The sequence below is a fragment of the Cyprinus carpio genome, chromosome B4, assembly GCF_018340385.1.
Source record: "Cyprinus carpio isolate SPL01 chromosome B4, ASM1834038v1, whole genome shotgun sequence".
In the NCBI taxonomy this organism is placed as follows: Eukaryota; Metazoa; Chordata; class Actinopteri; order Cypriniformes; family Cyprinidae; genus Cyprinus; species Cyprinus carpio.
The window spans coordinates 24,637,434-24,662,031 of record NC_056600.1 but is presented as its reverse complement, the minus strand read 5'-3'; the positions used below and the strand labels follow the sequence as shown (position 1 = coordinate 24,662,031).

Genomic DNA, 24,598 nt, shown 5'->3' with positions numbered 1-24,598 from the left:
CTTAAAACACGCAGCGGGAATTCTATTTACATTTTTTTATTTAACTTTATATTGAATTAGTCACCTTTACCATGTCTTAGATAAAGGTTTAGTGCAATTTCCAACAATAAGGCCTGTTTTGCCTTCTTTTTATATGCACAAGAATGAAAACACATCCCGAAAAACTGCTTGCCTTGTCCCTGATCTAAATGAAAACACCCTCCATCACCCATTCACCACTGTGTAATGTTACAGTAAATAAACACAACTGCTAAAATGACATTTTCCTGGGCTAACTTTGCGTCCACTTCAGGTAATTGATAATACTGAAGGACAATGCTCACATTAAAACGTTAAACTAAGAAAGACCGGCCTAATTAAACAATGCCTGTATTATTTTACATTGCATTGATTTATCATTACCTTACGCTTTTAATTGCAGGAATCCTTGTAAATGACGTCTCTGCTCAGCTCTCTCGATTATATTAGTTGACCCAACAGATTCTGATTGGCTCATATGTGCGTCCAAATGGTTAGTTTCAGACAGTTCAATTTAAATTAATGCACTACTTTCATTGGAGCACACATGCGTATGCGCACATGAATGCACTTTATGGTTCAACATCTTCTATGCAAATTGTATAAAAGTACTAGTAATAAAAATAATAATTAATTAATAATAATATTTTGATATTATTAAAATTCACTAATAACAGTATAATTAATGTAATTTAATATATAATAAATAATATATAATCTTGTCTAAATGTTTTTATTAAGCTATTTAAATTATTTTACTAATCGTTGTTGTTGGTGTTGGTAATATATTGTAAAAAAAAAAGGAAAAAAAAAAGCACTGTGCATTCCAAACCAAATCGATTTTAATACTTAGGCCTACTTTTAAGATTATATAAAAAAAATTTATAGGTGATGTACTTGTTGATGAGTGTCCTAAAGTGAAAAACACCTACTGTAGTAGAAGTAGTAGTGGGTAGTTGACAAAGAGGCAGTAAAAAATGGGCTCACTACACTGAAAAAAATTAATCTTTTGTTAACTTAACATGTAAATGTTAAGTAATTAAAATGCGTGATATCAACAATAAAATGTTAAGTTTGTGTCTTTACATTAATATATCTAGTTTTGAATTAATCTGCATTTGTTCAAAACACAAGACAATGTGTATTTTATTCCTTTACAAAATGAATCTAAGTAATCCCAGCCAAGCTTTTTAGGTACACACGCACAACAAACAATACCTTGTTTTATTTACTCGCTCGGTACAAAAAAAACACACACACAAAAAAAACCCTCCCCTTCCTGTTTCGTTGGTCTGGAAACCCCTTGCATTCCTAACGAAGACGAACACGCGGACTGAACTTAAGGTAAGAATAAAGCTAGCAAATTAACAGTTAATGTTACTTGGGTTGGTTCATTCTTAACAGTTTTCGAATTGCTGTACAAAAACTAGGCTTTAAATGTAATTTGAAGATTGTTGTACGTGGATTTTCTAATTAGCATTAGGCCTACCATGTGGTTACGCTGGTAAGTTAACGTTAGGTGGCTAACTTAGTTGCTTTAACGTAATGGTAGGCCTAATTGAAACTTTGCAAGTGGCGATAAAATAGTTTGTTGTAGTGTAATTTGAAGCTTACATTAGAATGCAGCAATAAAATAAGGCATGTAAGGTAGTGTAAGCACGTCACTGATCTATATATAGATCAGTGAAGCACGTGGATTTTTAGAACATCCATGATCCATGTATAATGTTAGGGTAACGTTGGTTTTTTTTCAATCAGGGTCTTATTTTATTCTTTAAAAATATATGTTTTTGTGATTAAGTGACTGATGGGAACAATCTTTTAAATCGGCCATTAGGCTATACAAGACCGCTGCAGTCTGCAGAGGCGGAGAGGCGAAACAATTAACGGTAGGCCTACGTTAATGGGCAATTGCGTATCTTTAATTTACATCCACAAAACCTGCTTATTTGCCACTGACATGGTCAGATTATTATTCTAAGTGTCTGACAACATTATGGAAAGGATTCCTACTGAGGTCGACACGTTTGTTATAGAGTAAATACTTTTTATTTAACCTCTTTAGTTTACGTAGAAATTATTGTTTAATATTCACTGCACCTTAAAACATTTACTTGATCGGACTCAAGCTTGGATATTTGGACACTATTTATGATAAAACTAGGTTTTAGTGACATTCATTTCTTAATTTATGTCAAATAGTGCAAATAATCAATTTATTTGTGTTCAAATAGATGCAATTGACAGCGTCCGTTAGGACTCGTCCAAACGTGCACGCATTTGTAGAAATATCGATTTAGTTTTCAAACTATTTCGTCATACAGAATGCATACTCCATGAATTATGCGATCTGAAGAGCTGAAAGAGCGCCCATTAGCACACTCTGTCTGTTTCTCTTCGTGGTTTGCGTTTGTTAGGACGGTAGTTTTTACGGTCTATGGTTAGAGCGTTTACAGCTGTCAATCATATTACGTGACCATAATCCTGCCTTCTGCATGACGCGGTTCCCTGTATACTTTCTCATCTGAGCTCAGAGGAAAAAAAAAAACACAAACATTTCATATGAAACTGAAGACAATTAGCTGTCTGATCGGCAGGTCAACTACCTGTAGTGTTTGTGGAGAGAAGAAAATGTGAAACTATTTTTAATTATAGTTATAGTTACATGATTTGCTATGAATTGGGTTTCTTGCATTGGTCAGTTACTAACCATTAACTTACACTGTGTCCTTAACCAGGTGATTCTCCTGACAATAGGCTACACTGGATAAAGGTATGTAACTTTCAATAAATTATATTTAAATTATATAATAAATTTGTCTAAGTTAAATCTCTTTTTTGGCTTATTTTATCTGTAAAAGAAAAACATGCCTAATAATTCTGCACACCTGAATATAAGGCGTTTTTCATTTCCAGCCTTCATGAACAATTATATATCACTTATAAATGATTAAATACAAAATTAATAGTAGTTAAGTTTAATATGGTTTGGAATTGGCAAAATGTTGGGAATAAAATATGATCAGAAAATCAACGTGCCTAATAATTCTGCACACACTGTGTGTGTGTGTCTCTCTCCACATAAATATTTTTAAATTCACACAAGATTGTTATTGTTTATAAATGTAGGCAAATCCATGTGGGAAAAAAATTGGCTTAAATCACAACACCGCAGCAACCACGTAATCCCACCCAGATTTTTGTTCCGATGGAGAGCAAAGAGCTAAATGCATTCTTCACATTAGCAAACAAAGAAGTAGGTTCAGTTCTCTCTGGTTTATTTCACAGGTTTGTGATGACGACGATGCTGCAGCCATCCAAGAGGCCATCACTTCATTTGTACTCAACATCTTTGTGGTCAGCAAAGCCAGGGATGGAGGTCTCGAGAAGGAAGCTGGAATAGCCATTGAGGGAGCAGAGGTCCTTTTTGGCATTCCCAGTGTAGCACATGCTTGCTCCTACCTTATGGGCCTTATTTATGCCTTGGAACTAAGCTACCCAAAGAAACTTAAATGCACCTTTGAGGTATTTCAGAAGATCTTCCTGGAGCTGGAGGATGTTAACAAAAACATGTCCTCCAAAATCCACGATCTCAAGATCAGCTTACTGGCCTTAAAGCGATACAGACATTGTAAAACTTTAACAGAGGGACCTAACTCGAACCCTCTAACTTCAACAGTTTAATTTCTCAGGTTCTCCTAATGCACTCTCAATAGTAACTACTATTGCATTTTCTTAGAGGGACCATGTTTTGTAAGTCTGTTAATGAGCATTTGAAGGAAACATGACTGTGAAGAAGTGAGAAACGCATGACTCATGGAAAACATTTTGCACAATGTGAATTTATTTTAATTTTATTTTGATAAGCTACTAACCTACCCAAAGAAACTGAAATGTAGGCTTTCCAGAAGATCTTTCTGGAGCTAGAGGACAGGAACCAAAAAATGTTCCCCAAAGTTCATGATCTCATGATCAGCTTACTGGCCTTACATTGTTGAATGTAGAGGGTTTGAGTTAAGTGTCACATCAGAAGAACGTTTTATTAAAACATGTCATCACCTCAAGCCTCAATGATGTTCTAATAACGTTCTACTAATGTGGCTGAGAGAATGTTCTTCATTTGTTATCTTGAAACATTGTGCCAGTGTGTTTTTGAGAACATTTTATAATCTAATACAGAGATAAAAATGATTTTGTGGTGAAGTAAATACTACATAAAAATAAAAGTAATTTCTACATTAAATAATTAAGTTAAGGCAATAATTTAAAAAATAAAGTGTAAATTCTATGTTAGTACTCAATTTAAGCTTGTAGAAATTAAATTTGGAACTCAAGTATATTTACTTGGAACAGTTTGTTATGTTGATGTAACAGAGAGGCTACAGTCACACTTAGTCCCAACTACACCACCGGGGTTCATACCCATGGAATGAATAGCAAGACAAGTTCAATTAGACAGTACTTGATAGAAAAATGAAGACGTGACTTTCAAGCTCAATACCTTTATTGACAATAAGTTATTAACCTCTGAATCAACTATCAACTTTAATTGTGAATTATAAAAGGAGGAATAGGAATTTAATAAATATACATGTTAGGTCAGTTACTAAAAATCACAACCCACCAGTCTTACAGTAGGAGTGGCCAAGCCTGTGTGAAGAGAGAGAAATTCACTAGGCCATGGATGTGCGGTCCTAAGAGCACACACCACACGTGCACAGATTTCAAGAAAATTAACAAAACCACTTTTAAAGAAAAGTGTAGTGAATAATAAAAACTACTCCACACTCCCAAATCAATACACATGCAGTGCAGGAAATCTCACGCCACATGCAGTGAAGTAAAGGTCCATGACCCCGGAGGAAAGAACTCCCACACAGGCTGGCTCCTAAGACATATGAGCATATGAATTAAAACTTTTTACACATCACATAAATCCCAGCGGTTGGTCTAAACCAAACTCAAATAATAAAATAAATTACAAAAAGAGAACAACATTATATAACAAAAATAAATCATAAACAAAACAGCAGGGCCTAGGCGTCAGAAGTCCATATGAATAGGACTCCCCAAAGAAAGATCTCTGCCGTCATCCAAGAATTTTGTGTAGATTTTGTGATCTGTTTCGTTGATATAGTTTTAAAAAGGTATTCATGAGTTGATTTTATAATATTTTATCTCAAACACGCTCACGCTCTTTGAGGATTTCCTCCCTGGGCTCTCTATGGTGCTTTGGGATCACAATACCGGAAGAAGACGGAGAAGGTCAAAGCTTCAGGAAGTTACGCCGTTTACTAACCTTTGCGCTATTTATAGAGCAAAATATACATGGCCCACCCCTGAATCCTTATTCACTCGGTACTCGGTCACATTTACAAGGATTCTTTGAGTAAATATCAAAGTTATGATCCCATATTTCCCATCTTGCACTGGGGCATGAATAATTAAAAATGTTACATTTCTCACTGATTTCGAGTTGTATTTACATTTTTTTTGGGTTGCTTTTTATAATAGGTTTAGTAACATACTTTTTTGTGACATCTGAAGTTTATTTTCTACTCAAAATGACCCATTCATACTCAAACACTATTCACTGATTGTTACCTTCATTGTGTATGGTTTACCATGTATTGAGGTCTCTGTGTTCATTTAGCTATTTATTTTATAGAGTGAGCAAATTTAATTCAATGCTTACATTTTACTTAAAATGCATGAGTGCAAAATTTAAGTAAATTAAGTAAAAAATAAGTAAACCTTACATATTGCTTTTATTCAGTGCAGTAAATTATTTAACAGCACACTTTTTTTACAGTGATAAGCATTACATAATGTAAAATTTACAAACAAAGTGTCAACAAAATTAACTGGGAATTCCCAAGTAAACATAACTTAAAATGTCTAATTAATCCCACTAATAATTGTGTTTAGGCTTTACTTGGAGTGAAAAAAACTTTCCAAACTTTTTTCAAGTAAATCATACTCCACATTTTTTACAGTGTACCTCAAAACATCCTCAAAATGTTGCAGAAAAAATGGTCTATCTTTGTTAAACTGTCACATTAGAAGAACGTTTTATTAAAAATGTCATGACCTCAAGCCTCAATGATGTTCTTATAACGTTCTACTAATATGGATGAGAGAATGTTCTTCCTTTTGTTATCTTGAAACATTGTGCCAGCGTGTTTTTGAGAACATTTTATAATCTGTTACCTCACCAACATCCTCAAAACATCCTCAAAATGTTGCGGATAAAATGTTCTATCTTTGTTAAACCGTCACATCAGAAGAACGTTTTAATAAAACATTTCATGACCTCAAGCCTCAAAGATGTTCTTATAATGTTCTACTAATGTGGCTTAGAGAATGTTCTTCAATTGTTGTCTTGAAACATTGTGCCAGTGTGTTTTTGAGAACATTTTATAATCTGTTACCTCAACAACATCCTCAAAACATCCTCAAAATGTTGCGGATAAAATGTTCTATCTTTGTTAAACCGTCACATTAAAATAATGTTTTAAGCAAAACATTTGATCACCTCAAGCTTCAAAGATGTTCGTATAACGTTCTACTAATGTGGCTGAGTGAATGTTCTTCAATTGTTGTCTTGAAACATTGTGCCAGTGTGTTTTTGACAACATTTCGTAATCTGTTACCTCAACAACATCCTCAAAATGTTGTGGATAAAATGTTTTATCTTTGTTAGACCGTCACATTTGAAGAACATTTTTAACAAAACATTTGATCACCTTAAGCCTCAAAGATGTTCGTATAACGTTCTACTAATGTGGCTGAGAGAATGTTCTTCATTTGTTATCTTGAAACATTGTACCAAAGTGTTTTTGAAAACATTTTATAATCTGTTACCTCAGCAACATCCTCAAAATGTTGTGTATAAAATGTTTTATCTTTGTTAGACCGTCACATTAAAAGAATGTTTTAAACAAAACATTTAATCAACTCAAGCCTCAATGATGTTCTTATTACGTTCTACTTATGTGGCTGAGAGAATGTTCTTCATTTGTTGTCTTGAAACATTGTGTCAATGTGTTTTTGAGAACATTTTATAATCTGTTACCGCAACAACATCCTCAAAATGTTGCCGATAAAATGTTCTATCTTTGTTAGACTGTCACATTTGAAGAACGTTTTAAATAAAACATTTGATCACCTCAAGTCTCAATGATGTTCTTATAACATTCTTCTAATGTGGCTGAGAGAATGTTCTTCATTTGTTGTCTTGAAACATTGTACCAAAGTGTTTTTGAGAACATTTTATAATCTGTTACCTCAGCAACATCCTCAAAATGTTGCGGATAAAATGTTCTATCTTTGTTAGACCGTCACATTAAAATAATGTTTTAAACAAAACATTTCATCACCTCAAGCCTCAAAAATGTTTGTATAACGTTCTACTAATGTGGCTGAGAGAATGTTCTTCAATTGTTGTCTTGAAACATTGTGCCAGTGTGTTTTTGACAACATTTCGTAATCTGTTTCCTCAACAACATCCTCAAAACATCCTCAAAGTGTTACGGATAAAATGTTCTATCTTTGTTAAACCGTCACATCAGAAGAACGTTTTATTAAAACATTTCATGACCTCAAGCCTCAAAGATATTCTTATAATGTTCTACTAATGTGGCTTAGAGAATGTTCTTCAATTGTTGTCTTGAAACATTGTGCCAGTGTGTTTTTGAGAACATTTTATAATCTGTTTCCTCAACAACATCCTTAAAATGTTGAGGATAAAATTTTCTATCTTTGTTAGACCGTCTCATTTGAAGAACGTTTTAAATAAAACATTTGATCACCTCAAGCCTCAAAGATGTTTGTATAACGTTCTACTAATGTGGCTGAGAGAATGTTCTTCAGTTGTTGTCTTGAAACATTGTACCAAAGTGTTTTTGAGAACATTTTATAATCTGTTTCCTCAACAACATCCTTAAAATGTTGAGGATAAAATTTTCTATCTTTGTTAGAACGTCACATTAAAAGAATGTTTTAAACAAAACATTTCATCACCTAAAGCCTCAAAGATGTTCTTAGAATGTTCTACTAATGTGGCTGAGAGAATGTTCTTCATTTGTTATCTTGAAACATTGTGCCAGTGTGTTTTTGAGAACATTTTATAATCTGTTACCTCAACAACATCCTCAAAATGTTGTGGATAAAATGTTTTATCTTTGTTAAATCATCACATTTGAAGAACGTTTTAAATAAAACATTTGATCACCTCAAGTCTCAATGATGTTCTTATAACGTTCTACTAGTTTGGCTGAGAGAATGTTCTTCATTTGTTGTCTTGAAACATTGTGTCAATGTGTTTTTGAGAACATTTTATAATCTGTTACCTCACCAACATCCTCAAAACATCCTCAAAGTGTTACGGATAAAATGTTCTATCTTTGTTAGACCGTCACATCAGAAGAACGTTTTATTAAAACATTTCATGACCTCAAGCCTCAAAGATATTCTTATAATGTTCTACTAATGTGGCTTAGAGAATGTTCTTCAATTGTTGTCTTGAAACATTGTGCCAATGTGTTTTTGAGAACATTTTATAATCTGTTACCTCAACAACATCCTCAAAACATCCTCAAAATGATGCGGTTAAAATGTTCTATGTTTGTTAGACCGTCACATCAGAAGAACGTTTTATTAAAACATTTCATGACCTCTAGCCTCAAAGATATTCTTATAATGTTCTACTAATGTGACTTAGAGAATGTTCTTCAATTGTTGTCTTGAAACATTGTGCCAGTGTGTTTTTGAGAACATTTTATAATCTGTTACCTCAACAACATCCTCAAAACATCCTCAAAATGATGTGGTTAAAATGTTCTATCTTTGTTAGACCGTCACATTAAAATAATGTTTTAAACAAAACATTTGATCACCTCAAGCCTCAAAGATGTTCGTATAATGTTCTACTAATGTGGCTGAGAGAATGTTCTTCAATTGTTGTCTTGAAACATTGTGCTAGTATATTTTTGACAACATTTCGTAATCTGTTACCTCAACAACATCCTCAAAACATCCTCAAAATGTTGCCGATAAAATGTTCTATCTTTGTTAGACCGTCACATTTGAAGAACGTTTTAAATAAAACATTTGATCACCTCAAGTCTCAATGATGTTCTTATAACATTCTTCTAATGTGGCTGAGAGAATGTTCTTCATTTGTTGTCTTGAAACATTGTACCAAAGTGTTTTTGAGAACATTTTATAATCTGTTTCCTCAACAACATCCTCAAAATTTTGCGGATAAAATGTTCTATGTTTGTTAGACCGTCACATTTGAAGAACATTTCAAACAAAACATTTGATCACCTCAAGCCTCAAAGATGTTCTTAGAACGTTCTACTAATATGGCTGAGAGTGTTCTTCATTTGTTTTCTTGAAACATTGTGCTAATGTGTTTTTCAGAACATTTTATAATATGTTACCTCAACAACATCCTCAAAACATCCTCAAAATGTTTCAGGAAGAATGTTTTATCTTTGTTTACACTTAACGTTATAGGAACATTTTTTTAAATTATAAACATTCTTAGAACATTTTTGAAACATTACAGTAAAATGTTTTCTTTCAAACATTTAAAAATCTTTTACGGAATGTTAGCCAAAGTTCTGAGAACGTTCCCTGCTAACTGGGTGAGTCCTCTGCACAATGTGACTTTGCTGCAGCCTGGAATTGAACTGCTGGTTTCGTCTTGCTAGAGGAGAACTGGCCCCCCGACTTAGCCTGGTTTCTCCCAAGGTTTTTTCTCCATTCTGTCACCGATGGAGTTTTGGTTCCTTGCTGCTGCCGCCTCTGGCTTGCTTAGCTGGGGACACTTAATATCCAACGATATTGTCAACTTGATTGCACAGATACTATTTAAACTAAACTGAGCTGCATGGTGACATCACTAAATTCAATGATGAACTGCCTGTAACTGAAAATTTAGTGTTTACTATTGTCATTTTGCATTATTGACACTAATTTTCTTCAATACTGTAAAGTGCTTTGACACAATCTGTATTGTTAAAAGCACTATATACATAAAGGTGACCTGATGTGACAATACTCACAGAAGGTATCAGATAATTGATAATTGTGAAAGTATAGAAGTTTCAACAATTTTTTAGGGATCAGCTGTTAACATCAATGTGAATGACACATGAATGCTCATAAATTAAAATCTATGAAAATTGTTCAGAATAATGAAGCAAACAAGATGTAGTAAAGAAGAATCAAACGTATTCATTATAGTTACATACGGATGATAAAATGTTTTGCAAAGAAATTATGTGATCTCCAAAACACTTGTAGACCATTAAATGTTATTGTTAATAAATTATATAAAACATTTGTAAAGCTGCATGACATGACATTATTTACTGCTGTCCAGTTAAAATGAAAAGTAACCTGAAACTTACTCATGCCAGCCTTCAGGAATGTTTGATGCCCTGGGTGCTAACAGCAATTTGTAAAATGTCAGCCATTTATATCAGTAGAATTGAGAGATGAGTTTTAAAATCTAAAATGGATTAAAATCTATGTAAATGGATCAACAGATTTACTATACACAAAGTTATTTTGTTTCATATAGTTTTATAAAGGCCAGAACAATCTAAGTCTAATCATTTTACAAAGAAACCTGTGTGTCAAAAATACCTTCATATTTCTATATCCTAAATTCAGAAAACATTTGTCAAGTTGTCAGACATGACTCCATATATTGCGGTCCAGTTAAAATAAAGAGACAACATTATTTGTCTATTGTAATATAGTACAAAAAAAATAATACTTCCACAGAAATATTAATTTAATGTTAATATTTAATTCATATTTAATTAATTCAATTTAATGTGAATTTATCAACACTTTATTAATCCCTGAGGGGAAATTGGGTGACAGTTGTTCCTTTTTTGGAAAGGAAACATGTAACAGCACAGAAATATTATCAAAAAAAGAAAAGAAAATAGCAAATAAGGCATTTTCTGTCATTTAATGCATTTTGTATGTTATGTTTGGTTCTTGTTTTGATTGGACATAGCCTTGGCATCATTGAATTCTCTAAATTTGCATTTTTCGGTTGCAGTAGCCCGGAGTTAGGCCCACCTCTCCCGCATTGGCGTCCACACTTCACACGCATATGCTCGTAGGCTCAAATTGGAATCACAAACTTGACTGCATTCCAGTCTTAGTGACATATTGATGACACAACAATGTCAAGTAAGTAATTATTAGCTGTTTGATAACATAGTGAAGCCAAGGGCTAATTATAAAAACTACATTAGGTGTCTGACAGAGTGATAAAATGAATTACCATTCTGATACATTGACTTGTAAACGACCCTGTATAATTCTCTTTTCCTCTTCTTCTTCTAATTCAGTTCCTGGTTCAAACATGGCTTAGATAAAACAATATTTCTAGGTGCCATTGAAATAATTTAAATATGTAATTTTTATGATAAAAGATGAGTTTTAGAGGATAAAAAATTTTGTCTACAGGGGGACTTTAATGAGTGCAAATTAATTCTCACTTTAATCATTTATAGCTCAGAACTTAATAAAATAATCTGTGCGCATAAATGAAATGTTCAGATTTGGCCCACACCCACATTCAGCTGCGATATGAACGCAGTCTTAATTTTACACAGATTCGTATTTTCTGGTGCCATTTTAAATTGCCGAGCCATTTGAAACGCTTTCTACACAAAGAACAAGAATAGGGTCTCACATCTGCATGACTTTTCAGGTGTATCTGTAAGTGTGATGCCAAAATAAAGTTTTTATTACACTGATAACAATTAAATGGCCCTCCTCCAGAGTGGACACTTATGTAAGACTGAAGTTTTCTTTTTTGTGAGAAGCTCTTTCCACACAGTTTGCCGCTGTAAAGGCTCTGTCCAGTGTGAACTCTCATGTGAGTCTTAAAGTTTTTATTTATTCGAAAATTCTTTCCACACTGGTGAGATTTGAAAAGTTTCCCTCCAGAGTGAATTACTGTGTGCTTATTGAAGTGTGTCATGTCTGGGAAAGTCATTCCACACTGATTACATATAAAACAGTCCTCTCTTGAGTGAATCCTCATGTGAGAATTAAGGGTTACATTATATCTGAAACACTTTCCACAAAGATCACATGTGAATGGCTTCTCTCCAGTGTGAATGTTCATGTGATACCTAAGGTTTATTTCTACGGTGAAGCTCTTTCCACACAGTTCACATGTGAAAGGCTTCTCTACAGTGTGAATTTTCATGTGTCTTTTAAGGTTTCCTTTTTGAGTGAAACACTGTCCACACTGTTGGCAGGGAAAAGGGACTTCTCCATTGTGAATTCTCATGTGAACTCTAAGGTTTTGTTTTTGATTGAAACTCTTTCCACATTCTTTGCAGGAGTAAGGCTTCTCTCCGGTGTGAATTCTCACGTGGGCATTAAGAGCTGGTTTATGTGTAAAACTCTTTCCACATTGTTTGCAGGTGTAAGGCTTCTCTCCAGTATGAATTCTCATGTGGCTTTTAAGGCTTCCTTTTCGAACAAAATATTTTCCACATAGTTTACAGTTGAAAGGGTTCTCTCCAGTGTGAATACTCATATGCCTGTTAAGGTTTCCTATTTGAGTGAAGCTTATTCCACATTGAGGACATGAGTAAGGCTTTTCTCCAGTATGAATTCTCATGTGGGAATTAAGGTTTCCCATTCTGTTAAAATGTTTTCCACACTGAGGGCAAATGAAAAAGGTCTTTTCAGAGTGAACTCTCATGTGGACTTGAAGGTTTGCTTTTTTGTTAAAATGTTTTCCACACTGATGACATATGAACGAGCTGGCTTCAGTGTGAGTTCTCATGTGAGTCTTCAGGTTTCCTTTTTGAGTGAAATTCTTTCCACACTGTTGGCAGGTGTAAGGCTTCTCTCCAGTGTGAGTTCTCATGTGGGTCTTAAGGTTTCCATGTTGACTGAAAATCTTTCCACACTGAAAGCAGGAGAAATCATTTCGAATTCCTGTATTTTGAGTTCTTTGTTGTGAGGAAATCTTTTCCGTCTGTGGGCAACTAAACAATTTTTCTCCAGTTATGAAATCATGATGTTTCTCATTCTGTTCTTTCACTTCCATTTCACTCAGTACTTCACTCTCCTCTTTCAGCTGCATTGGGTCTAGAGTAAAAAGAGAAACTGTTAACACCAAAAAAGTTAAATCATTTAATTGCTTTAAAGTGACAGGCATTTATACGTGTAAAGAAGGGGTGTGAAACTCAGTTCTTGGAGGGCAATTGTATATTATAGACTGATGTCATATGCCATTTATGAACAGTTAAGATTAAAACCTTATTAAAGTAGTATCTCTCTTCTATTGCTATTAGTGCTTTTGTCAATTTTAAAGCTAATAAAGAGAACTACATTCTCTTTATTAGCTTTAAAATTGTGTTGACATTTTTGGACATAGAAAAAGTACGCACACCCAAATTGTCTTGTTCAGGTGCAAGATCAAAAAATACATTGAATAATTAAAAAAAAAAATTGTTATTATCTACAGTGCCAGGAAGCTGACATGTTCTATTGACTTAGTTTTGTCATTGCCACGAGATATTAACTCGTGGGAACTTGATAATATGTTGTGGCCATGAGATCATTTTGTCGAGGTAATGACATCCTGATGTCGTGGCCTCAAGATGGCACACAATCTGTTGCCAAACAACTTTCCTAACGATGTCTAATTTGATTGGTCTGCTTAACTTATTAGTTAAGCACCCTTATGTGTTTCACCTGAATCTGTTACCCACTTGACTTCACCAATGCAGCAGGGGCTTCACTTACTTTTGCACATACAATAGTTTAATCTTTCATGTAGTGTATTTGGCTACTCACAAAATTCCCTCAAAACAAACATATGCAATTGATCAACATACATCTTTGACATTTAATATATAAAAAGCAGGTGAAGATAAAATAAAAACATGGTAAAACAACAGAAAACTCTGAACAGCTCAAGGGGTTCACAAACTTTTGAGCAGCTATATATTTTATATATATATATATATATATATATATATATATAATATATATATATATATATATAATGGATAGAGTCGGACTTGCAACCCAAAGGTTGTGGGTTCGAGTCTCAGGTCCGGCAGGGATAGTAGGTGGGGGGAGTGAATGTACAGCGAATATGACTTAATACTTTCAGATAGGGCTGTGCGATATATCGAATATCAGCGATAATATCTGAATAATTTTGAAGACGATGTAAAATTTGGAAAAGGAACATGTAACTGCGGACTGCTCTACAAGCCTCTACTACGAGAGCGGTTGGCAAATAACAAGAGTTTAAATCCCTAAATCAGAGCTTCGCTGTTCCAAGGATACATTTTCTGCCCGGTGTTTGCTTATTTTAAGCAATCTGGCAACCATGCGCACATGCTCACTCCTCATTGCAGAAGCACCGCCGATGATGATCTGAAAACACTAACATGCTGGAGTTTAGCGATCTAATGAAAGCGTCATTCAGCTGGTCTGTGTTCTGTCATGAGATCTCGACTACTGTTTGCGATTGTGATCGCTAAATAAATGCAAACATATATATATATTCCACTTATGATGGATAACGGAAGTGAGAGAAAAGTGATTATCACGTTTGAAATATGGATATTTTTCTTACAAAAACTCATGCATTCAATACAGGAGGCCTTTATTCACCCCCCGGAGCCGTGTGAGGCACGTTTTATTATGGATGTGTGCGTTTTGTTTGACGATTTGTGGACTGTTCAACTGCAACACCTGCTGACTGCAGTGATAGAGCTTGGAACAGCCAGGACAATTTTTTTATATAACTCTGACTGAAAGAAGAAAGTCATATACACCTAGGATGCTTCGAGGGTAAGTAAAACACAGTCTAATTTTCATTTTTGGGTGAACTAACCCTTTAAGCATCCGCTCAAAAGCACTGAAATGTTAGCGGGAAACGGACATTTTTAAAATTGCAGTACTGACCGGTATCAAAGTAATACTTTTGAGAACACTACTTAAAAAAATAAAAAATTTATTAAAAATACAATAACAATTTAAACTAACACTGGAAAAAAGAGGGGGGGGGGAGTATCAATTATGGTATTGTTGATCATGGTGTTGTAGTTATCAAGAAGAAAGAATATGCAAGCCATGTCTGTTCACGTGAGGTAACCCATATCATGTCAAATAAACCGCTTCAATTAAGACACATGTAATTTCTTCAAAAATATCATTAATTTCTGCAAAGGTTGATATTTTAAATGTGGAGCTTTGAGAATGAAAAACCAACCTGTTTGTTCCTCAGTATCTTCTTGTTTCACTCTGAATGTTTCTTCAATTCTCATGTCTTTACTCTCCTCTTTAATAAATGCCATCTTGATAATGGTATGTCACATGGATCCCAGTTGCTTCATCTGGAGTTTTTTTCTGTGTGTTTAAGATGAGAACAATTGGCAGAAAGAATAGCTAATAAATGCAAACTAAATCTATGTGTGTGTTCAGTCTGCACACTAGTTCAGTACTAAGTGCTCTGACAAGAATGTCAGTCAGGGGTGCATTTCCCAAAAGCAAGTATGGTCTCAAGTTCTGTCATTACCAATAGAGTTCAATGGATCTTGTGATCATAGTTAAAAACTAAGCAAAAATGCTTTTGTGAAACACAGCCCAGATTGATAGTTATTGATATTAAAATGTCTGATTAGCCAAACACATGCAAAACTAGGACTGCAGGTTAATAAGAGGACACAAATTAAGTTATATATTTAAATATTCAATTGTTTTAGAATTAGTATTATTTATGCATTTCATTTATTATAATTAATTATTATTATTGTTATTATTATTTTTATTAAAAAAAAAAAATCTAATTTCAGGGCGGTTGCAATCGGTAACAGCATTTTCCGGTTTGGTTCATTCAATACAATAGTATTTGAAACCTCGAAACTGTGAATCATTTTGCGAAGCAGCTGAGCTCGGGGTTTCCAGCAGCGTTTCTCTCATCACCGCTTGACAGTGTGACCAAATTCGTATTTACAATAACGAGATATAATGAGAAGATAAAACGCACCTTTTCTGTTAGTCATGTGCTGATGTGGTTTACTCACAACATAACGTTCCTAAATGTTAGGTGAATCATTGCAATGTTACATTCAATAATCATGCATTCATTTTACATTGCTTGTAAAAACTTTAAAAGCTCAAAAACACCAACCTTTCTTCAGCCGAATCCCAGCGCGGCGCAGCCTTAAAACGTCACATCGTCAGATCAAAATAAAAGTTCTGTATACTCTTCTTCTTCTTATTATTTCTTTCCTGCAGTGTAGACGCTACCGGGCGTATTACTGCCCTCCACAGGTGAACTAAACTCTTATATACAGTCCTGTATTATGCAAGAACTTAGAACTACCTCAGAGATCAGTTTGTTTATCACTGTGGCCAAACAAAGAAGTAACAGAAAACAGTTCTGGCAATTTATCAAAAAGTGCTTTTCTTTCTGCATTATACTTCCTACATTCCAAGAAAACATGCCCTACTGTTTCCATATTCCCACATTCACATAATCCAGAAATATGCTTTCCAACAATATACAAAAAGTAATTTAACCCCCGCTGGCCTGCACTCACACTTGCACTAAACTTTTCGGGCCGGAGCACGGTTACGTCATGTATGAGATAACGGAGAAAACCACTATCGCTAGTATTGTGCTGAATAATTAATAATAATTAATTTATAATTTATTCCGTGCGTTGATTTTTTTACTTGTATGTATCAGAAAATTATTACGGAGACTAGGTTAATTGCCCTTGTTTGCACTACATCTAACCTATCCAAAACAGTTTTAGAAGCAGACCCATACACAAAGGACCCATAATCAATAATGGACCTGATCATGGCCTGATAAATTAGTAATAACGTCTCCCTATTGGCCCCCCCATTCACATGCAGCTAGACTTTCATAACATTCAAAACTCTTTCACACCTCTCCACAATCTTACCTACATGTACAGCCCAAGTCATACGTTATTCAAACCAAACACACACAATTTTAAAGCCTTTACCTTCTCCAGTGGAGACCCATACAAATACAACCCTATATTAGGTAACTTTCTTTTAAAAGCTAATATTATATATTTTGTCTTAGATACTAAAATTTTAAATCCTCATGTATTCCCCCATTCCTCCACCAACACTAACATTCTTTGAATCTGTTTTAAAACAAACCCTAGATTACGCCCTCTTTTCCAAATGGCCCCATCATCTGCAAATAAAGAAAGCCCAAATCCTCTCTCTATTTTACCAAAGATATCGTCAATCATTATATTAAATAACACTGGACTGATAACACTTCCCTGTGGGGTTCCATTCTCTAATTTCACAATCTTTGAACTAACACTACCAACCTTTACTTGAATTGTTCTTTTAATTAAAAAAATCCTTTATCCAATTACACATTCTTCCCCTAACTCCTAAATCAAAAATTGTAACCATTAATCTCTCCTTCCACAGAGAATAATATGCTTTCTGAATATCCAGGAAAACACTAACTACTACTCCCTTATTGCTAAATGCCCTTTTAATATCCTGATCCAACACTGCAACTGATTCCATTGTAGACCTTCCATTCCTAAAACCATTCTGAATATCAACAAAGAGTCATTTAGTTTCTAAAAAATATACTAACCTATTTGTTACAATCCTCTCTATAATCTTACAAAGCACTGCCGTGAGCGCTATTGGACGATACAAGCCCGGATCAGATGCTTCTTTACTTGGCTTTAAAATTGGGATCACAACAGCATGTTTCCATTCCTTGGGCAAATTACCCTCTCCCCACACCGTATTAAACAAATCTAAGATTTCACCAAGTACAATATCACCCAGATGTTTAATTAACCCATAAGACACCCTATCTCTCCCCGGTGTAGTGTTTGCCCCAGACATGACTGCATCCTTCAATTCTTTTGTAGTGAAAAACAAATTAATAGGATTAACATTTTCTAAACTCCTCTCCAACTTCCACTGATCAACTACCATTAACTCATCTCTCATCCTACACCTCTCAACCCCCAAAGTCTCTGATATATGCACTACTTGAAAGCTGTCCACACACATATCTGCTTTTTCCTCATTGGAAACTGCCTTCACATCACCCTTCTGTAACACTGGTGTTGATTTTATATATCCTTCTTTTATATATCCCTGACATTCTTCGTACAGCTGGCCACAATTGCCTTACTGTAATTTCAGGGCCTAGCGTATTACAAAACTTCCTCCAACTATTTCTTTTTGCATCCTTTATAACTCTTCTTGCTACTGGGCTTAAACGCTTATACTCCATTGCATTAATCAATATTGGGTATTTTCTTAATCGTCTATATGCTATATTCTCATTCTTTATTCCACCAAGGAACCAGCACACAGGACTTAGGTTTCTGCTTCATTGTTATGGCATAACAAGCAGCCTCATGTATCATATGACTAATGGAAGTATTCAAAGTATCTACAGAACCCTTACTATAAACCTCTCATACTAAGCTTTAAGCTTTCTCCTGAAATTTATCCCATTTAGCCTGAGAGACATTATATCTAGGGACTATCCCTTCTACTTTACTTCTCAATTCCCTACCAAATTTACAGAAAATTGGGTAATGATCACTGCCCACTGTATATGAATCTTAAACATCCGTTCACCTAATCAAGCTAAATTTGAGAAAGCAACTGATAAATCTGTATGACTAAAAGTATTTCTCACTATCTGATACATAGTTTGCCTTCTATCATTTAACACTACCAACTCATACTTATCTAGAAATTCTTCTATTATAACACCATTTTTGTCCCTGTGATCACTGACCCATATTGGATTATGCGCATTAAAATCTCCAACACATATAACAGGACACCTTACCTTCTCCATTATCTCATGAAAAACTGAAATTACCAAACATTGACAGGGGTTATAATAATTTATCACAGAAATAGGATTGTAACTAGTCCAAATCTCCACAACCAAACACTCCAGCTCCAGAATTAGTATCAACTTTCCTATACTGCAACCCATTTCTAACAAAAGTTGCACATCCCCCAACTGATCTATCAGACCTATCTAATCTAATACATTCATATCCTGGAATTACAAAATCTAACCATGGTTTTAACCATGTTTCTTGTATATAAATCAATTCTGGTACTTCTTTAAATTCATCAACAAAACGCTTTAATTCTTGACCATTACCAATCAAACTCCGAGCATTCCACTGAATTATATACCACATTAAGATTTTAATGAGGGTACAAATCCTCTTCCCCATCAACATCCTCCATACTACTAGCCCTCAACAACTGTGACCTTTCCTTATGCTGACTTTCCATCATATAGTGATGTAATTTGTCTGGCAACTGCTTTATATTGAAGTTTCTTTCCGCTGCCTCTAGCACTAATCTGATAGTATCTGACCGATTAGCTGCTTTATTAGCTCCCACCAACACATCTGAAACAAAATACAGAAAAGACTCCTTTTTAAAAAAACAACATGTAAGATGGAAGCACAGACGGCAAATTTGGCTCAATACTCTGGCTTCCTGACACCATTTCATCTCCAGATCTTCCATTTCCACACTCTCTTGCCACTCTTTTAACCGCCTCTGCATACTACACTTTCCTCTGATCCTTCACAAATTGTACAAGCTTAGCCTGCCCTTACGAAAAAGAAGTGTATTCAAGTGTGCTATTAGTATACTTCTTTAAAACTAAAAATAGGAAAGTATGCTGTTAGTTTACTTTTTATGTACTTCTCAGAAATGGGCTTTATGTACTCAGAAATATACTTAAAATGACATTTAAGTATACTTATACTTACAAAAAGTCTAAATATATTTGAGCTATACTTGTGCTCCTAGAATCCGTGTTTTCACTGTTATATGGTAGAGGGCGCTAGTACACATCTTCTGCACTGAATTTCCAAAAAAACACAAGTGAAGAAGAAAAAGAAACAACAGATACTAGCTGTGTCCCAAACTTAAGTGCATGGACTCAGAAGTGCGCATTTGAAGTGCGAATGCGTCACAGTGGCGCGACGAAGGGTGTCCCAAACTGAAGTCTGTGGACTCCGAAGTGCGGATGTGAAGTGCGATTGCGTCACAGCGTCACAACGTAAGCTGTCCCAAAGTCAGAATGCGCACTTCGAAGACCGCATTTGAAGTGCGAATGCGTCACCGCGGCGCGACGAAGGCTGACGAATTTCAAAAGCGACTTCAAATGCGCCCTTCATTTCCCAGGAAAATTAAGTGTACATCTAATGGACACTTCGCACCCTACCATATCCCAGAATCACTTGCGTGCATATGACGAAGGTGTTTATATTCAGAGGCAGGTGAGAGTTCTGTGGAGGACTTCACATTGAAATGCAAGTATTGTGTTTTCATTTACTCAAATACCTAGCGAAAGTGTTTAAAGCCAGGTTTTTGTTAACATAAAGCCCACAAACAATAAGACAACCACTATATAAGACAATGGCATTTCCCTTTGTTGTGTTTTTGAAGTGCTGTCATGCAAGAGATGTCTACAAATGTTTTAACCAAACTTTAGCACTTCAGTATTTTGTATGCATGTCCTGCTGTGTTATATTTTCTAATGTTAAGATTGCAAACCTGTCTTTTTTCATAAGTGTTTCCATTTTCTTTTGTTTTAATACTATTCTGGAGAAAGTGAGCATGTGTTTTTTGTTGTTAACAGGCATGGTTTATTTGTGAAGTGTCCTGAGACAGGTGAGGGAGCGAGTGGACAGGGAGGACATCAAACTCACACAAATACATTCTTCATTAGCCAAGAGAAAACAGTGGGAAAAAATGAGTATATATTATATTTTCCTACATATTTTTTAAATGTCATATTGTCAATGAAACAACCTAATATCTGTAGTTTATTTTTGTGATGCAAGTTAAAAATGAAATGCATAAATTGTATACATTATTAATTTTTTTTGTGTAATTTATTCGTAAATAAGCCTGAGTACTTTCTGTACATTTTGTATTTTTGTTTTGCATATTCACGTGTAAATAAAAGAAAAGTGCTTATGTACATTATTTTTTTTTTAATGTAGCTTATAATTTTTTACACAAAACATTCTTTTATATGTTTATTTGTTTGTTCTGTAAATACTTTTTTTTACACAGTAAAACAAATTGTTCTATACATAATAAAAATACATTTTACAACCATTTACAACAGCTTAGATTTAACATCAGAAAAACAGCATCAGTTTGAGCCCGGCCCTGCCTCCATGTGTTCTGGGGTCTTCAGGAGGTCAATCTCTTGGTGAATGGCCAGCACATCCTCAGAGACTCGGAGGACAGTGCAGTGACAGTGGAACGAGGCACATGTCAAACACTGGAGACCATCTGTATGATGTACCGCTGGCAGACAGAAGAGAAACACCAGGGTCTGGATCGTGGCACACAATCACTGTTGCCGTTCACTTCCCAGTAGATCCAGCAGCACAGTCAGGGTCTCCCTGCTCAGAACAAAACCATTAAACACCTGTCCAGCGCTGGCACATTCAGCTTTATCCTGCAGTACAGGGGTCTGGTCTGATTTAGGGAAAGAAGGAAAAGAGAAATTGTTTAGAGCTATGACAACGTAATTAGTAGAAGAAATATTGACATACTTTAGTAAACTACTTTTAGTAACTACCATATTGGGGAAAAACTACTACTCATATTTACAACTTTAGCTGAAGGGATAGTTCACCCAAAAATATAAATTACAAACCTTGAGCAACTGAAGGGTGAGTAAATGATTACACAATTTTCATTTTTGGCTGAACTATCCTTTAAGTAAAGTGAAAGTGAAAGTGAAAGTGACGTGACATTCAGCCAAGTATGGTGACCCATACTCAGAATTAGTGCTCTGCATTTAACCCATCCGAAGTGCACACACACAGAGCAGTGAACACACACACACACTGTGACACACACACCCGGAGCAGTGGGCAGCCATTTTATGCTGCGGCGCCCGGGGAGCAGTTGGGGGTTCGATGCCTTGCTCAAGGGCACCTAAGTCGTGGTATTGAAGGTGGAGAGAGAACTGTACATGCACTCCCCCCATCCACAATTCCTGCCGGCCCGAGACTCGAACTCACAACCCTTCGATTGGGAGTCCGACTCTCTAACCATTAGGCCACGACTCCCCCTGTATGCAAGATAAGTAAAAGTATTATCTTGCATACTCTAATATACTTAAGGTATTGAGAGTAAAAGTAAAGGTATGTGCAGTATGGTCTTGAATAAAATAATTTGTCAGGATGGTTTTACATTATTAATACTGCTGCACTTCTGTGTATGTTGCAGTTTACTTCTAAATATGTTCAAGGTTATTAAATTTAAAGTTGCTGGACATTAAGCTGTACTATGCTCTATTTTTTTTAATTACAGTTTTATTTTTATGGTTAACTGCATGCCTAAAAAAATACGGGTTGCAAACCTGTCTATATATGGTCAAGACAATAAACTACATAAAATCACACCTTTGTAAGATATCAGTCAGCATTTGAACTGCTATGTGTGTATTTTGTAGTTTTTCGTATGTATCATTACATTATTCAAGTAAGCTCAAGCCAGTACCTGCATTTAAAGTTGTAATCCGACGAAGATCGCAGCAAACCAGTGTAGTTTACCTGGCCTCGGTCTTGGCTAAGCCTGAGGTTCATCACTGTCTCCTTCATTATGAGTAAATCATAAAAACAAAAACGAGCAGTTCTGGCTCCACCTGTCCTGGCAGGACTGTCCTCTCGTCAGCGCTCTTCTCGCACCGTTGCTATACGACATAGCGCTAATCGGAAACACCTGGTGACGGAATTAGGAAATCCTGTGAAGGCGGAGCATCTCACGCACTTCGGAGGACCCTTCGTGCACTTCGGAGGTCTGGTCTTCGAAGTCCGTGGCCTTCGAAGTGTGCACACTCAACTTTGGGACACAGCTACTAACACATGTAATCTAACACGGTCATCTGACATGAAACAGCATTAAAACTGTAAAGTTATGTAATAAAATGTTGACCGATAAAGAGGTAATAATTACAGTCGAGCTTTGGGGTGTTGATTGACTCCATCTAAGTTTTGATTATCATTCTGAATCTAATTCATAGTCTTTTTTCAGTATTTTGTTCAAAATGTTATTTATTTATTTCTTTTATTAAACTTACCCACATTAAAGTGTTTAAAAAAAAGAATGCATGAAGCTAGAATAAAATGTTTTTCTTAACAAGCAGATACCTGTTCTTTCTTTGGAAGTTTTGTATGTTCAGATATTCATATAACAAAATATATACAAATTAAAACCTAAATAGGGACATAGTAGTATACTTAAAGTATGATGTAAAGTTCACTATACTTGCAGTATAAAACTACTAAACTACTAGTTTACTGAGAGTATACAGGTGCTGGTCATATAATTAGAATATCATCAAAAAGTTGATTTATTTCACTAATTCCATTCAAAAAGTGAAACTTGTATATTATATTCATTCATTACACACATACTGAGATATTTCAAATTTTTATTTCTTTTAATAATGATGATTATAACTGACAACTAAGGAAAATCCCAAATTCAGTATCTCAGAAAATTAGAATATTACTTAAGACCAATACAAAAAAAGGATTTTTAGAAATCTTGGCCAACTGAAAAGTATGAACATGAAAAGTATGAGCATGTACAGCACTCAGTACTTAGTTGGGGCTCCTTTTGCCTGAATTACTGCAGCAATGCGGCGTGGCATGGAGTCAATCAGTCTGTGTCACTGCTCAGGTGTTATGAGAGCCCAGGTTGCTCTGATAGTGGCCTTCAGCTCTTCTGCATTGTTTGGTCTGGCATAATCGCATCTTCCTCTTCACAATACCCCACAGATTTTCTATGGGGTTAAGGTCAGGCGAGTTTGCTGGCCAATTAAGAACAGGGATACCATAGTCCTTAGACCAGGTACTGGTAGCTTTGGCACTGTGTGCAGGTGACAAGTCCTGTTGGAAAATGAAATCTGCATCTCCATAAAGTTGGTCAGCAGCAGGAAGCATGAAGTGCTCTAAACCTTCCTGGTATACGGCTGCGTTGACCTTGGACCTCAGAAAACACAGTGGACCAACACCAGCAGATGACATGGTACCCAAACCGTCACTGACTGTGGAAACTTTACACTGGACCTCAAGCAACGTGGATTGTGTGCCTCTCCTCTCTTCACCCAGACTCTAGGACCCTGATTTCCAAAGGAAAAGCAAAATTTACTTTCATCAGAGAACATAACTTTGGACCACTCAGCAGCAGTCCAGTCCTTTTGGAAGTGAGACGCTTCTGACGCTGTCTGTTGTTCAAAAGTGGCTTGACACAAGGAATGCGACAGCTGAAATCCATGTCTTGCATACGTCTGTTCGTAGTGGTTCTTGAAGCACTGTCTCCAGCTGCAGTCCACTCTTTGTGAATCTCCCCCACATTTTTGAATGGGTTTTGTTTCACAATCCTCTCCAGGGTGCGGTTATCCCTATTGCTTGTACACTTTTTTCTACCACATCTTTTCCTTCCCTTCGCCTCT

At 35.4% G+C, this 24,598-nt stretch overlaps 1 protein-coding gene across 2 annotated transcripts; it reads right to left on the bottom strand.

The window, feature by feature from the left end:
• Window positions 1-10,872: 10,872 nt before the first annotated feature.
• LOC109059215 (gastrula zinc finger protein XlCGF57.1-like) lies at window positions 10,873-16,361 on the bottom strand. Of its 2 annotated transcripts, none has more exons than XM_042722436.1 (3): window positions 16,229-16,361; window positions 15,308-15,443; window positions 10,873-13,182 (listed from the first exon to the last, which is right to left on the bottom strand). In XM_042722436.1, exons 2-3 carry the CDS (start codon window positions 15,390-15,392, stop codon window positions 11,630-11,632), a joined length of 1,638 nt encoding a protein of 545 aa, XP_042578370.1. In that variant the 5' UTR covers window positions 15,393-15,443; window positions 16,229-16,361; the 3' UTR covers window positions 10,873-11,629. The 2 variants fall into 2 exon arrangements, with proteins under 2 accessions (XP_042578370.1, XP_042578371.1); XM_042722437.1 differs by having other exon boundaries at window positions 10,873-13,164.
• Window positions 16,362-24,598: the final 8,237 nt, after the last annotated feature.